Source organism: Equus asinus, chromosome 9 (genome assembly GCF_041296235.1).
Source record: "Equus asinus isolate D_3611 breed Donkey chromosome 9, EquAss-T2T_v2, whole genome shotgun sequence".
Lineage (NCBI taxonomy): Eukaryota > Metazoa > Chordata > Mammalia > Perissodactyla > Equidae > Equus > Equus asinus.
This window is the reverse complement of record NC_091798.1, coordinates 62388915-62406414: the sequence shown is the minus strand read 5'-3', so window position 1 is coordinate 62406414 and position 17500 is coordinate 62388915. Positions and strand designations below refer to the sequence as shown.

At 35.0% G+C, this 17500-nt stretch overlaps 1 protein-coding gene across 21 annotated transcripts in view; it reads left to right on the top strand.

Annotated features, from left to right (window-relative positions):
• Positions 1-17500, top strand: part of APC (APC regulator of WNT signaling pathway) — a 116939-nt gene that overhangs the window by 36477 nt on the left and 62962 nt on the right. For 12 of the 21 annotated variants that reach the window (XM_070517599.1, XM_070517595.1, XM_070517589.1 and 9 more), the window contains one exon: positions 14863-15015. The exons of 7 other annotated variants lie outside the window; for them this stretch is intronic. In XM_070517599.1, coding sequence (XP_070373700.1) covers positions 14881-15015 — 135 coding nt within the window. In that variant the 5' untranslated portion in view covers positions 14863-14880. Of the gene's footprint in view, positions 1-10299; positions 10413-14862; positions 15016-17500 lie in introns of all 21 variants that reach the window. 2 more of the 21 variants (XM_070517586.1, XM_070517587.1) reach the window with 1 other exon arrangement.

The window sequence follows — 17500 nt, the reverse complement described above, 5'->3', positions numbered from 1 at the left end:
TTTTTCCTTATAGTATGAATTACCTAATATAAGACTAAACTGTTGGCTTCAGTAGTCTTTGAAATTATTCATTGTTAACTGACATGGCCAGAATTAAGCTATTAAGGAATTCAAAAGTTAAATATTCGTAAGCATGCCTATGAACTGAATTCATATTATTTATTGATGTTTTTCATGCAATTAATTGCTCTGGTTTTATATTTTACCATTTGCTCTATTTTTTACTGTTACTAATTTCACATAATTTAACCAAACTTTTTATGTTAAATGTTTTATTTTTGTCCTTTCCCCTCTCCTTTTTTTTTGTTTTTTTTAAATTACAATATAAGTGAAACTTTACATTGCACACAAGATTGGATAGATGGGCTAGGGCATTATGATGTAGAAAAGGTGAATGATACTTGAGGAGATACGTTCTCTGCATATTTGAATACCTACTAAATGCCAGACCTGTGAAAGGTGCTGGAGAGTCAAATGAGACATGGAAACTAACCTCTAAGAAACTTAGAACTATGTGAAATGTCATTGCTAAACACTGATTGCTTTGGCTACTCCTAGGATCTTTAAAGGTTTATATCATCTAAAATATCTTCTAATTTAGAGGAATGTGGAGGTTTGCTCTTTGAAACACTGTACCTTGGAATCACAGATTTATAAAAAGCAAATTACTTTTGAAGTATTAAGTACGTATGTAAATGAGTAGGTTGAAGGTAAAATGAGAAGGTTAGAGGAAGTGATTTCTGGGTCTTCTAGTTCAAATAGTCAGTAGTCTGTGGTTCTTGATTTCTACTGGGCAACTGTTAGAAGGAAAAGGTACACCCACTCTTGGTATAGGTGGCATCTCACCTGTTATGAAATAGATATGTTCTTAAAAATTATTTCTGTAAATCAAATAACATCATCAGTCCATATAAGGCAGGCCTTCTTCCCTTCGTTCCCACTCCCCTTATATATAGTTATATATGAATAGACAGGGCGCCGGCTCCATGGCCTAGTGGTTAAGTTCGCGCGCTCTGCTGCAGCGGCCCAGGGTTAGGATCCTGGGCGCGGACATGGCACTGCTCGTCAGGCCACGTTGAGGCAGCGGCCCACATCCCACAACTAGTAGGACCTGCAGCTAAGATATACAACTATGTACAGGGGGGCTTGGGGAGACAAAGCAGAAAAAAAAAAAAGGAAAAGATTGGCAACAGTTGTTAGCCCAGGTGCCAATCTTTAAAAAAAAAAAAAAAAAAGACAAACAAATGTATTCTTCAGTATGCATTAATTCTTGTGAAATATTTAGCATCCTTGTCTTTTTTTTTTTTGAGCTGATGAAGGTTTTTTAATTGTAAACTTTAGATACGTAAAATTTACCATCTTAATCATTTTTAAGTATATATATAGTTCTCTGGCATTAAGTACATTCATATTGTTGTGAATGTACCAGCATCCCTCTCCAAAACTTTTATATTCCCCAACTGAAACACCTAACTGCTCATTTTCCCTTCCCTCCAGTTCCTGGAAACCTCCATTCTACTTTCTTTCTATGAATTTGACTTCCATCAGACTTCATATAAGAGGAATAATATAACATTTGTCCTTTTGTGACTGGCTTATTTCACTTAGCATAATGTCTTCAGGTTCATCCATGTTGCAGCGTGTGTCAGAATTTCCTTTTTTAATGCTAAGTAATATTCCTTTGTATATCGTATTTTATCTCTTCATCTGTTGATGGACACATGAGTTGCTTTTTTGGCTTTTGTGAATAATGTTGCTGTGAACATGGGTGCACAAATATCTGTTTGAGTTGCTGCTTTCACTTCTTTGGGGTATGCACCCAAATTTATGGTTTTAATTTGCATAATTTTTGAACATCTTTAACTCAATACTGTTTTTAAGATTTATCTATTTTACTTTATATTCATCTAGTTTGTGGTGCTGACTCTGTTGCATAGGGTTCTGTAGTATCTATCATTATTTCTCTAGTGATGGCCCTAGGCTTTTTCCAAATATTTTTTACCACAAACACTGCTGTGGTGTTCATCCTTATACGTGACTCCTTGTAGACTATGTTAGCTACATATCATATAACAAAATACTCCAAATCTTCATAGCTTAAACAACAGATATTTATTATTTTAGATGTTTTCATGGGGCAGAAATTCCAGAAAGTCTTAGCTGGGTGCTCTGGCTCAGAATCTCTCATGAAGTTGCAGTCAAGATAGCCAGAGCTATAGTCATCTGAGGGCTTGACTAGACTGGAGGATCCACTTCCAAGATACCTGACTCACATAGTCTGTTTCTCCTGGCTGTTGTGAAGAGGTCTCAGTCACTTGCTATTGGTCTCTTGCTGGGGCTTCTTGAGTGTCTCATGACATGGCATCTGGCTTCCTCCAATGTTTCCAGAGAGAAAGAGCAAGAAGGAAGCCGTTGAAGACATAGTCTCAGAAGCACACACCGTCACTTCTACCATATTCACTTCATTAGAAGTGAGTCACTAAGTCCACCCCACAAAAGAGATAAATTACACTCTACCTTTTGAAGGAGTAGAGTCAAAGAAATTGTGGATATATTTTAAGATCACTACCCAGACCAATGAGAAGATTTCACTGGAATTTATCCGTAGGAGAGGGATTACTAGATCAGAGGGCATTTTTTCCTGTTGCTGTTGTAACAAATTACCACAAACTTACTGTTTATAAAACAATTCAGATTTATTATCTTAAAATCCTATAGGTCAGAAGTCTGAAATGGTTTTCAATAGACCAAAGTCAGCATCGCAGAGGTGCTGTACTTCCTCTGGAGGCTATAGGACAGAATCCTTTTCCTCGCTTTTTCCAGCTTCTAGAGGCCACCTGCATTCCTTCGCTCATGGGTCCTTCCTCCATCTTCAGTGTCAGCAGCATACTAAATCTCTCTCTGACTCTGATCCTCTGCTTCTGTTGTCACAAAGCCTTCTCTGACTCTGACCCTTCTGCCTCCTTCTTATAGGAACCCTTATGATTACATTAGGTGCACCCATATAATCCTAGAAAATCTCCCCATATCAAGAATAACTTAATCACATCTGCATGGTTCCTTTAGCCATGAAAAGTAACACATTCACAGGCTTTAGGGATTACCAAGTGGACATCTTTGCTGGGTCCTTATTCTGTCCATTATAGGCATATACGTACAATTCTTTATTTTTTCAGGCATACACATACAATTCTTTATTTTTTTAATCTGAAATGTTTGTTTTGTGTGTGTTTTTTTTCTTTTTCTCCTCAAATCCCCCCAGAACATAGCTGTGTATTTTAGTTGTGCGTCCTTCTAGTTGTGGCATGTGGGATGCCGCCTCAGCGTGGTTTGACGAGCAATGCCATGTCTGCACCCAGGATCTGAACCAGTGAAACCCTGGGCCACCGATGCAGAGCACACGCAAACTTAACCACTTAGCCACAGGGCCAGCCCCTGTTTGTTTTTTTAAGTTATACCTTTGTGAATGAATGTTACTTTTTTGGGGTAAATTTAGATATTCATTTACCAGATTTGTTTAAAATATAGTATAGTATATAATAGTCATCAGATGGTAAGCAGATACTCATTGAAGAGTATTGAAATTTATTTTCCACTGACAATTTTTAGATTCTTGGTTTTATTATCATTTAATTTATGTCAGTATATTAACTACTTCTGACAGTCTAGTAGAAACTGAGAAACATTAAAGCAACATGGCCTTGTACCTTTTAGGTTTGCTATCACACCATTTCTGTGGGTACTCTCTCTAAACCTCGTCTTCCTTACACTCTGAAGCCACCTAGCCAAAGTCTGTATTTATGCTCTTACCTTCCTCTTTTCCCTGATTCATCCACACTGGATTTCAGCTAATTAAACTGCCATCTGTTCCTTCAAATATACGTCAGTTTCCAACCTCTGAGCTTTGATCATGCTGTTCCTTATTCTGAAACACCATCCACACATTTATGTCTGTTACAATAGTGCCATCTCTCAAGTCTCTTCTTAAATGGCATTTACATTCTGAAACACTTCTCAGCAAGGTGTGACTCCCATAGCACTCTGTCAGTGCTTTTGAACTCAAATTTGCCTTTGAATTATAGGTAATTTGTATCTTAGCCTGCGTTCCGTATAAGTCAGAATCTTGAGACAGGGCCTTGTATGAAAAATACTTTCTGTGAGAAGTGATCCAGGAACAGTAGAGGCCTAGAAAGAGATAAATAGTGAAGAAGGACAACCAGTATAAGCTTGTGTTCTCAAGTTGGCCACCGCTTTGGACAAGTGTGGCTTGATCTGCCAGGACTTTCTAAGGAACCATATGGAATTGTCCACCCAACGGAAAGAATTATATATATTAGCTCCCATTCTCCTTTAGTCAAGGATTGCTCCATCAGGTGTTCACTCTTTTATAGGTTGTACATGCATGAATGTTGGGGACCCACACTTGGGTGTCACAGATGCCCTAGGACAGAAAACAGAACATACCTGGTGGAGCTAATGTGCTGTCATTGGACATCTGCAGTGAGCTGATTGATGCAGCAGTGACTAGAGTTAAAGTGAGCCAAGAGAATGTAAAGTGGGACACAAATGTCTGATATATTTGTATACTGATTCTGTTTACTCTTTCTGCTGGAATATTACACCTTTGCTATATAATAAGACACTTGAGAACAAGGAACATGTCAATTTACCTTCCTGCCTGTATTAGTCTTGTAGGACTGCTGTGACAGAGTACCACAGACAGGTGGCTTAAAACCATAGAAATCTATTCCCTCTCAGTTCTGGGGGCTAGAAGTCCAAAATCAAGATGTCAGCAAGGTTGGTTCTTTCTGGAGACTCTGAAGGAGAATCTGTTCCATGCCTCTCTCCGTACCTTCTGGTGCTTGCTGGAGATCTTTGGCGTGGCTGATAAAGCACTGTTTCTGTTGATTCTTGCATGTGTTTGCCCTTTTGTGGCTGTCTCTGAGTAAAGCATTTTGGGAATTACAAGAGCTAAGTATTAGATATAAACCTTGTCTTAAAGGTGGAGAAACAAAACTCACCAAAGTTAAGTGGAATAGTTAGAGAATAATAAAGCCAAGTTGTATAGTATTTACTGTACAATCAGCAGAAGACTCATTCTTGGCTGGAGAAGACAGGAAGGTTTTATGTAAAGCAACAGAACTGGGCCTTAAAGGATGGGGATATGTTATAGCAAAGCAGAGGAAAAAAGGATGGGGCATTCAAAAAGGAGATGAATTATGAGCAAAAGTACAAAGTAGTTTCTATGGAATAGTGAGGAGGGACTTAATGAAGGAGGAGGATTATATTGGGACCTAATAGAAAATAAGTTTGGAAGTTAGACTGTTAACAGATATAAAAGGTCTTGAAAGCCACATAAAAGTATTATTGTGTGGTCTTTAAGAGCCTGAGCATTAGAAACAAATATGAATTTGAATCCTGGCTTAGCTACTTGATCTGTGTTCTTCGGAAAGTTATTTGCCATTTTGAAGTCCCATCTTTGTTAACTCTAAAATGTAAGTGATACCTACCACCTCACAGTTGTAAAGATTAAATGAGATATATGTAAGGCACTTATAGTACATGGCATATTATCAGTATGCAATAAATAGTTGGCTTTCTAAATTTCATATTTCAGATACACAAAAAAATAAGTCCATATATAGAGACTTTAAATAATATGCTACAGTCAAACAGGTATAGAACTTTGTACATACACGTTTTCTGTTTTTTAAATTTCAGTGGGATGTTTATGAAAATTAGTCATGTTCTTGACTACAAGGCTAACCTTAAAAAGTTCTAAGTAGTAGTGGTTTTGTAGGCACCAATTTTCAATCAATCTAAAAACAATAAGTCAATGTCAATAAAAAGATGACTCAGAAGTCATTTTATACACCTAACTATTGAGAAGGATTTTCACTGTATCCCCTAGATCAAAGAGGAAATCAAAATTGAAATTATGAATTATCAAGAAATACAGAGGAAAACACTTCATGCTAAAACCTATGAAATATGGACAAGGCTGTACTAAGAAAATGAATATCCTTAAACGTTTATTTTATTAAGGAAAAACTGATAAGTGAACAGGTAAATAAAGTACAGGAATAAATGAATTAATATTCTGTTTAAAATAATAAAGAACAAAATAAACCAATGGAAAATAAGAGGACATAATTAATAAAGATAAATGCAGAAATGAATAAAATAAAAAAACAAAGTAATGGAAAGAATATGTAGCACCAAAAGTTAAGTTTTTAGTAAAGATCAGTAAGATAAGTGAAATCCAACAAAGCCTGATTAAATGAACAAAAGACAAAACAAAAGAGGATGAATGGGAGAGGAGACATTTAAAAATGAAAACATGCACAGTTCTCTGGTAATACGCTTGAAAAGCTAGAGAAAATGGATAATTTACTGGTGAACTATTAATGAATCAAATCGATACAAGATGAAGAAAACATGAGAAGACTTAACCACAGAAGAAACTTTAAAATACATAAAAATCTTTCCTCTAAAAAGGCACCTTCTGATCTGAATTCTAGCCGACTTTCAAAGAACAGATAATTTTACATTATATAAAATTAAGATGAGAAGCCTGTTATCAATTCATTTTATAAACTTAGCATAAATGTAATTCAAAACCTTATTTTAAAATACTATAAGAAGTTAAAACTGTGGTTTCTCTTATAAAAATTCCACATGAAAAACTGAAAACTGAACAAACTAGTAAAGTAATAAAACATGAATAAGTAGGATTTATTGCAGGAATGGAGGATGGGTCAAAATGAGAAAATCTTAGAATTGACAGCATCAACAAATTAAAAGAAAAAACTATAATGGTATATGTTATATCAAAAGGTGCTGTGAAAACATTGAGAAGCCACTCCTAATAAAATATTTAAAATAAAAGGAAAATACATAAACATATTAAAAATATTTGCTGAAATCTAAGAGTAAAACTATTACATGGTGAAATACTAAACTATTCCGATTAAAGTCAGGAATAAGATCACTATTGTTCAACATAATTTTGAAGTTTCAAGCTAACAATAAGAGAACAAAAAGAAATATGGTACAAATATTGGGAAAGGAGACAAAATTATCTTTACTTATGTATTATATGGTTGCATACCCAGAAAAACTTTTAGAACTCATAGGATAATTTTATAAGGTGACTGCACAAGAGATAGATATTAAATAAAATCAGTAGGTTTTATCTGTACTAGCAATATCTGGTATGGAATGGTGGTGTTTCATTCACAGCAAATCAAACAACAAAAAACTCAGAAATAAATTTGTTGCAAAAGGCATAAGACCTTTTCTTGAAAAAACTGGAAAATGTGATTGAAGGACCTGAATTATTCATGACGCAGAGAGGTAAGATTTAGTGTCATAGAAATGTAATGTTTCAAATTAATATGAACGTAATGCAGTTACACTTCTAAGTATACATGAGAATTTAGCATAAGAGATACATTTCCGTTCAGTGGAAAAGAAACTGTTTGTTAATAAATAGTGCTGATGTAATTGGTTATCCATATGGAAGACAATAAAGTTAAGCCACTGCACTCATACCATATAGAAAAATAAAAATTTTATGTGAATTAAAAATCTTAATGCAAAAATAGAATTTCTGATGCAAGCTAATACATTAATCACTCACATTTTTCACCCCTTTCTCCTATGACCCCATTAAAGTGGGAGTAAAAAAATAAAAAAGGATAGGTGTTTACAATGCCAAAGAATGAGAGGGAGCCAAACTGAGATTGCAACAAATTTCTGGAAGATGAAGAAATTGTGGAAATTAAAAATGATTGCTGAAAAACGGTAAAGGATCTTAAGACTTCGTAGTTCTCTGTTCTTTCCAACATAGCAGGTTACTCCTGTTATTTAAATGTAAAATACTAATTTTGAGAATTTCTCAATAGTCTGAAATTATTTGGGCTACCTTGGGGTGTTTGAAAACAAGAATTGGAAATTCATGGCCAGAAGTTAACCAACTGCCACTGATTTTGTAAGCAAATTTCAATTGGAGTAACAGTCATGCTCATTTATTTAGGTATTGTCTGTGGCTGCTTTTCTGCTACAGCAATAAAGTCAGGTAGTTGTGACAGAAATCATCTGGCCCACAAAGCCTTGTTTCTTATCTGACCCTTGCAGAAAATGTTTGCCAAGCCCTGCCTCAGGTAATTTTGGTGGTCATCTTGGCTTGCTCTCACTTGGGATGGGCTTGGGTGAAGTCCAGCCAATGTGTGTAGCAATTTACATAATGTAAGGAAAGGAAGGAGTGGGGAAAGAATATAGCAGATAGGACACTGAACGTCACCACCTATGGGGCCTTAATAGAGAAGAGGAAGAGAAGTAGAATGGAGGATAAGGCCCTACATTGGTTGTTGAATAAAGAGAAAAGAATTAAAAACAGGTGAGCTGCATTCTGCTTAGAATAAAAAACTTTTTTTTGTATGTTGACTTTTTATCCTATAAACTTGTTAAATTTTTGTATATAAGATTTTTGTTTTGTTTCTTCCTTTCTCATCATTATTCTTTCCTTTTAAAAAACTTACGGTGCTAGTTAGGACTTCCAGGATTGTACTGAATAAAGGTAGTAATAGTAGACATCCTTATCTTGTTCTTGATTTTAAAAAGAATGCCTCTAAAATTTCACTATTAAGAATGATGTTTAGGGGCCAGCCCCTGTGGCCGAGTGGTTAAGTTCACATGCTCTGCTCTGCTCGCCCAGGGTTTTGCCAGTTTGGATCCTGGGCACGGACCTAGCACTGCTTATCAAGCCATGCTAAGGCAGCGTCCCACATAGCACAACCAGGAGGATCTACAACCAGAATATACAACTATGTACTGGGGGCTTTGGGGAGAAGAAGAAAAAAAAAAGGAAGATTGACAACAGATGTTAGCTCAGGAGCCAGTCTTTAAAAAAAGAAAAGTAGAGGAAGGTGGGCATGGATGTTAGCTCCAGGCCAGTCTTCCTCAGCAAAAAGAGGAGGATTGGCAGCAGATGTTAGCTCAGGGCTAATCTTCCTAAAAAAAAAAATAATAATAAAGATTTTTAAAAAATGATGTTTATTGTAGGTTTTTGGCAGCTTCCCTTCTATTTCCAGTTTATTAAGAATTTTTATCTTAAACAGATAATGACTTTTATCGTGTTTTTTTGTCTATTGAGATGATCATATGGTTTTTCTTCTTTAATATTTTAATGTAGTAAATGACACATACAAATGATCTAATGTTAAACTATTCTCCTTGCATTCCTGGAATAAACTCAGCTTGATTCTGTTGTAGTTTCTTTAACTGTACACTTTTTCCTAATACTTTATTTAGGATTTTTAATCAATATTCATGAATGATATTAGCCTTAATTATTCTTTTTCACACTACCTTTGATTTTTATACCATGATTATATTGGCCCCATAGAATGTATTGGAGAATATTTCCTTTATTTGTGTTCTAGCAACAGTTTGTATAACATTGGAATGATTTGTTCCTTGAAAGTTTGGTAGAAAGTGTCTGTAAAACCATGTGGATCTGCTGTTTTTTGGTGTTTGGAGGAGGAGGGGGAAAATAATTACCTACTGTTCCAATTTTTCAATAGTTAGAGAACTATTAAGGCTTTCTATTTCTTCTTGAATCAATTCCCCCCTCCTCAGAATTTTGTTCATTTTATATGTTTGGGCTCTTCTCTCTCTTATCATGTTTAGTCTTTCAAAGAACCAACTTTTTGCTTTGATCTTCAAACTCTACAAAAGGGTGTACAATGAAAAGGAGGGCTGCTTCTCAGCAGACCTCAGACTTTTGTTTCAGAGGCAATGATTGTTTTTGTATATCCTTTCAATGGCATTTTTTATCTTTATACAATCCTCTTACTTTTACTACAATAGGATGGACCATATGAGATGAAGTGATTTGCACTCTCCTTTTTTTGTCCCCCCCCTTTTTTTTTTACAACCCCATTCTTTTTTTTCCCCTGCTTTTTCTCCCCGAATCCCCGCAGTACACAGTTATGTATTTTAGTTGTGGGTCCTTCTAGTTGTGACACATGGGACGCTGCCTCAGTGTGGCCCGACAAGCGGTGCCATGTCGGTGCCCAGGATCTGAGTCGTCGAGACCTTGGGCTACCAAAGTGGAGCGGTGAACTTAACCACTCAGCCATCGGGCCGGCCCCAACCCCATTCTTTTTAATGCCAAGGTCATATTCCACTCCGTGGACGTACTCTATTTAAAAGTAGTTATGCTTGTATACCAAATAAAAACTTTCCCATTTGTTTGAAGTAACCTAAGAACCCATTTTTTTACTCCTATTCTAGTAACAGATATCATTTCAGAGAATTCCAGTTGGTCCTCCGTGTGCCTTACACCCACTGACAAATTAACTAAAATTAAAATGTTCATTGCACTGTAACACCGTCCTTGGAAGAGGGTATGTTCCATTTAAATATCTTTAATTAGAAAACAAAACTGTTTCCATAACTTAAATGCCATGTAATGTTCTTAAACACTTAAACCTCTGTTCCTTTTGTGATTTATCCTAGTGTGTAGTATGAGGAATAAATGGAATTTTATCTTTTTCCTCATAACTGTCCTGTTTCCCAGTGCCACTAACTTGAAGTCCATCTTTTCACACGTGTTTGAGATTCTACCTTTGTCATTACTAAATTTACATATATTTACTTCTGAGTTTTTGTGCATGTGTGTTCCTATGACTGATCTGTTCATTTGCCAATGCATAGTTTTTTAAAAACGTTTTATTTTTAAATAACTTTGGACTTACAAAAGAGTTGGGAAATTGTGCAGCAAGTTCCAGTTACCCTTGATGCAGCTTTCCCTATTGTTAACATCTTACATATCCCTAGTACAATGATCAGAACTAAGAAATTAACTAATTGGTACAATCCAGTTAACTCTATACTGTTTTATTTATAAAGGCTTTCTACAATATTTTAGTATGTGGTAGATCTACTCCTGTGCTTCTCTCTTCTTATTTTCTTGTTTTTGCCTGTTTGTTTTCTTCAAATGTCTAACTGCAGAAACAGTATAAAAACAAACTTTACATAGTATTTTTACTGGGAATGTGTAAAATTCATAACTTAGGAAGAAATGACATCTTTATAATAATGAATCTTCATGTACATGAACAAGGTATGTCTTTCCTTTTGTTAAAGTCTACCTTTGTGTTTTATAGTTTTCCTCATATATGTTTTGGATACTTTTTCAGTTTATGCCCAAATATTTTACTATTATTTTAAAATTATAAATGGGATTTTTCCTTCCATTTCATCTTCTATCTGGTTTTGTACATATAAAGGAAAGATTTCTGTCTATTTTGCACTACCCTACATTATGAAATTATCATATTATAGTAATATTTAGTTCTTTTGGATTTTGCAGGTATGTAATTATATCATCTGCCAATAGTATTCCCTTCTAATTTCATTGTTTAACTTAATTATGTTGGCTAGTATTATGAATAATAGAGTGGTAAAAACGGGCTTTCCCTGACTTTAGGAGTATATCTAGTGTTTACACGTTAAGTATGGTGCTGGCCTTGGGGCTGATGTATATATGATGTTAAAGAAGGGTCCTTTTATGTTCAGTATTTTCAACAAAAATGAGTATTGAATTTGTAAAACATCTTTTCTTCATCTTTGGCATGATCATATTTTCTTTTCTCTGTCGATCTATTAAGATATTAAATGATAGCGATTGTCTAGTAGTGATTTTTATTGTAAATTTTAGATTTTCCATCTCTTTTTTGGGTTGGTTTTGATAAATTGCATTTTCTAGTAAATTATTTCATTTACGTTTTCAAATTTATTTGCATAGAATTCAGCAAAGTAGTCTTTCATGATTCTTTTGGTTTCTTTTTTTATTGGTATTTTTCCTCTTATTACCACCTAAAAGTGCTGGCAAGAACATCTTTTTTTCTTTTTTTTAATTCATTAAAACAAAACAGTAAAAGCAGCTTGACTAATTTTAAACAAAAAGTGGTCGCGAACTTCTTAAATTAGTAATAGTGAATCCCTCCACATTTAATTCTAATTGAGCATCCCTTCCCTGCCTGAAATTTTTCTGCCTTCTTGCATTAATTTCTTAGGATACTTGTTAATTTGTTTTCCAGTAAGCATTTGGATAAGAGTTTAGATAACAGTCCTTTTGCTTTCTGCTCTACCCTACTCTATTGAGGTGGGCATCTCTTTGGTGGTCATCTGTACTACAGAAAAACAAATGGGGATGTTTGCATACTCTCAGTAAACTGAAAGATTCAGAGGTTTTCCCCATTTCCTAAGATAAATTTTGATTTTTTTTAATGCTGTTGAGTGACTTGTAGTTAAGATATATTTGTATGAAATTCTTGTGATTGTTTATACATTTTTACATTCCAAAGTAAATTTAAGATTTCTCGATTTTGCATAAAGCAGTTTTGAGTTAGAGAGGGATGGCTGCAACATCCTAAAAGGATATGATAGAGTATTACTCCAGGAAACATCTTATTTTTCCCATAAAATTATATGAAACACCCTGCTTTCTAGAGCAGAAATGACTTTAATGATTATGATTCTGGAGGGGAAAAAAAGATCATAGAATGTTTTAATTGTCCATCTGAGGCCTTGTATTTTTTTCCCTCCAATAAAGAGCACCTTTAGTCTCTGCTTCTCTTGTTTTTAAAGATCGGCACCTGAGCTAACAACTGTTGCCAATCTTTTTTTTTTTTTTCTGCTTTTTCTCCCCAAATCTCCCAAGTATATAGTTATATACTTTTTTTCAGTTGTGGCATTTGGGACACCACCTCATCATGGCCTGATGAGCCATGCCATGTCCGTGCCCAGGATCCGAACCAGTGAAACCCTGGGCTGCCAAAGCGGAGCGTGGGAACTTAACCACTCGGCCATGGGGCCAGCCCTAGCCTCTGCTTCTCTTGCCCATCTGGCTCTTTTGCAAATATGTAATGTTATACCCTCTATGTCTTAACATACCTATGTGTGTCTGTCTCTTTCTTTGTGTTATTACCCTTCCTCTTATTTTGTTTTATCATTTTAGTGTAAAGTTACCTGTTAAAATTTTGTTTGAAATAAAGAATTTAGAGTTTACGCTGATAAATTCTGACAGATGCCACCTCTATCACATGGTTTTTAATGTGCCATATACTTCCAGACCTACTTATTATTAGTATGATGTAAAACAGAAAAATGATCACACCTGTGAATTTCTCCTTCACTTTTGAGATGTCTCTTCTGTCCTTTTCAGGAGGGTGAATTACTTCGCCTCTTGACCATTGGTGGAGGGATAGGGGCTTATAACAGTAGATCAACATTAAGTTCTTAATAAGGAAGTTATGCTACATGCATATTTTCATAATGTAACTTAGGTTTACTTGCACTTTTGTTTTTCAGCCTGCCTTTTGTTATTTAATTCTAATAGTATCCCTGTAAATTATGTAAGAGCAGGTGGTAAATGTCCATTTTACAGGTGGTAAAGTGAATTAAAATGAAGGGGGAAAGGTCAAACCAATGCCAAACCTGAAGTTCAGACCCAGGTCTCCAAATACAAGTCTAGGGCTCATTGTTTTGAATCATAAAGTCTTTTGTGAGTGATCTCCACTTCCCAGGACCCCCTTTCCTCCCCAGGTGACAATGGCTTGCACCAGCTTTGTCATTGACTCTAGCCATTGGAGAACTGACTAGACCTGAGTCCCTTGGTTTCCCTTGTTAGGGGCCTTGCAGTTGCTGAACTCCAATATTGTCGGGACGAGCCACTGTTATAACCTGTCTGCCCTATTTTGCATAGTGGATTTTATTACAGAATCATTTTTTTTATGTTAAGATCTTTAAATATTGCTTAAGTACAAACTTTGTAGTACTTTCTAGCTCTTAAAGAATTAAGATAAGCAGAGTTTTATTGATTCTAAAGTGAGTTTGGGATTAAACTAAAAAGAGAATCTGGATCTTCTGAACTTAGTCTTAATATAACTCCTAGCCTTCTTTAATTCTTCATGCCAAGGGCCTCTTATTTCCTGGCTATCTTCTATACCTTTCTTTTTTCCCTCTTCTTTCACAGTCATATAATTAACTGGCAGACTCTGCTTCACTTCTCTTTGACAATCTCTACTCCTAAAATCATCCATTTTCCTTAAGTGTCTTTTGGCCTCAATCTGAGTACAGTGGGTCCCAGACCTCATAAGCTGTAGCATGGCCTATTATATTCATCTTTTTGAATAAATTTAATAGAACTTTATATTAGTAATTCTTATTTATCATCTTCCTAGCAAAAAGATTTGAAGTCTCAATCTAATGCTGTCTTTTGTGTCTGTTTTGTTAAATGGCTGCCTTTTAATGAGGCCTTCTTGGAACTTCAAACTACTACCCCATGGATGATATTTAAGGCTAGTCTTTTATCAAATGAAAAGTGATGAAATGCAATGCCTAATCTTATTAATCCATTCTCGCTCTGAAATTCTGTGACTGTTGGACAAAATCCAGAAATAAATTAATGTTATTAATATAAATAAATTTCTTATCAGTGATTAAATTTTGTAAGTTTTGCCTGAAAGACCAGGAAAAATATCTTTAAAACCTTGACAAAATTCTAACCTGATAGAAATCTCATCTACTGTGAAAAGGCAAGTGTATTCAAACACTACTGAAGTTCTCTTCTATGTTAGTCTTATTTTTCTTTGACTAAGATGCCAGTGTTTCATCCTCTTAGAACGATGCTGCTACTTAAACAATATTGTTTTGAGGCTGAAACTAGCATATTAACACAATTATTATTATTATTGTCTCAAGAGTTTTGTTTTTTTATCCGTTTCTTTGTAAACAAGCAGCCACTATATTTTTTAGTAGTGAATTTCAAAATCCTTTTTAACCTTATAGGTCCAAGGGTAGCCAAGGATGGCTGCAGCTTCATATGATCAGTTGTTAAAGCAAGTTGAGGCACTGAAGATGGAGAACTCAAATCTTCGACAAGAGCTAGAAGATAATTCCAATCATCTTACAAAACTGGAAACTGAGGCATCTAATATGAAGGTATCAAGACTGTGATTTTTAATTAGTTTATCCACTTTTATTCAGTATTCCCTCTTGTAAACTGGAGTTAGATACTTATTTAAAAGTGGATTTTAAGTTAAGCATTAATGTGTAAAAATTTTCTTGCAGAAGTTCACATTTATACTTTTAAATAAAATGTAGTGAATTCATCCAGTGAATCATATAAAGAAAATAGGTGTAAAACCCCAATGAGTAGTTGTTAGTTATTTTTAGGCTTAAAAATAAGAGACCAACTTCAGCATCACTACAGTGAGGCTGGGTATTCTGTGTAATTCATAGAAACTAGCCTCATGTCTTTAGAATATATCTCAATTATTAAATACAGCCTTCCTTTCCACCTACCGCAGATCTTGTCACCACTTAAGTGTCACATTGATAGATGATAAGAAAATCAGGGTGCCCTAGTGGGAAGAGTCCTGACGTGAAAGTCAGTACCTGGGCCTATTCCTGGTTTTGCCACAAGCTGAGCTACGTTACCTTTGGGTACCTGTCTGGACTTAATTTTAAGTTGCCCTTTCTGGAACATGCAAGCATTGCACTACTGGCCTAGAGAATTTCCATGGCACCTTCAAGAAAATTGGTTTGCCAAATAGCATTGAAAAGCTGTGATAACCTCCAAGAAAAGTTATAAAATATTCATTCTACAGTGGGGGGAATATGTTCTAATTTCAAAATAATTGAGGTTAAAACTTCAGCTGTTTTAATTTCGTTACTCAGGCTAGATTCTCTTCTCACTAAATTTAATAACTTTATAGAATTGGAGATCATCAAGAAAACTGTTACCTCCTTCCCTTTTAAAAAATTCTTCTTGCTTTGTGTTGTTTCTGCCTCCAGGCTATTTTAACATCTGGGTTCCTGACCCTGTTCTTCCTGTCTGTTCACTACTCCTATTCCTTATTCATTTCCTGTTCTCTGCGAGTTCTTTTTCTGTGCATTTTGAGGTCTCCCTTATTCTTCAAGCTTCTGTATATCACTAAAGAGTTTTTGCTCTTCTTTTACCCTTTGTATTCCTATCATAACAGTTCAAGCTTTTACTCATATATACTATTCTATCTCTATCTATCTATCTATAGACCTTTTCTACTCTAATTGCCTATTTTTGTAGTAAAAGCTGTCCCCAGCAATGACAGATCTCTAAAATATCTACCTCAAATCCTTTTGAAAATATGGTAGACTATAAAGAAACATTTTTTCCTTACCGCAAACTATGGGTAACCTTAAAAATAGCCAAATCAGTTACCTAATAAGTTAAAAAAGACTAGTTTGGTATTTTAACACTGATTAACAGAATATATCTAAAATTGTTGTACATGGTGTGTTTTTTAAAAAGTTTTAAAGATACAAAATAAAAAATTCCCAGCAGAACTATTCTTTCGTCTAATTTGGAGGTAGATTTTGCAAAGAACTCCTCCTGGCAGGCCTATCTGGATGTCTGTTTTGTAGTGGAGAGCTCTGAGATGGCTTTTTAAGTTTTTGTTTAACTACTTGAGCAAATTCAAGTTTCATTTTGGGGAGACATTTTAACCTACCCTTAGATCCATTTCCATGCTACAGTGGAATGTCTCTCAGAGAAACGTTAAAGTCAGACCCTTAAATGTCTACAGTGGAATATCAGGTTGACCACTTATCTGTGTCATATAATATATATCGTGAGTATCGGCACTTAAAATCTATCTGAATTCAACTGTGAATTGGTTATTATTCAGCACATGCTTCTATAGACACCCTTGCAAATCCATCCACCTGTTTCTTTAGGATTTGGCTTATGGTGTCATAGCAATTACAACTTTATAATGAAATTATTCATATATCTCTTCCTTAAGAGGCTTTAAGCTGTTAAAGAGCAGGAACCATGACCTGTTTATGTTGTCTTAGAATATTGATTTGTGAAAAGACTTGGAAACATTGCTGCTGCCTATGTTGGATTAAAATTAATCCAAAACAATGAGCATTTCCCAAAAAAATTACTTATTAGACTTTGGAATACATTATATAATATTGAATCATGTTTCCTGATCTTTAACCTACTTATCCCAAAGAAAGGCAAGGTGTGTCTCCTCCAGCTGGATGTTTTTAGGATACCTGAAATTTGTGCAGTAGTACCATCTAGTGGCAAAAGAGAATACTGCTTTCCTGTTGATTACATGACACTGATACACACTATAACAGTATTTTTGTGTGTATATGACAATCAGGGAAATATGTGTACAACAGTTAGGGTAATGTGAACACTGTATATTTGAAAATATTAAAGAAATGTTTGTTTTTTTTTAAGTATGATGATGGCATTGTGATTGTGTTAAGAAAGAATCCCTGTTTAAATATACATATTGAAATTTTTACAAAAGAAATGATACAATGTCTGAGATTTGTTTTCAAAACAAATCTGAGTGGAGGGGAGGAAATGGAGGAAGTGCATATGGGTGTAGATGAAACAAGACCATTAGTTGATAATTATTAAATT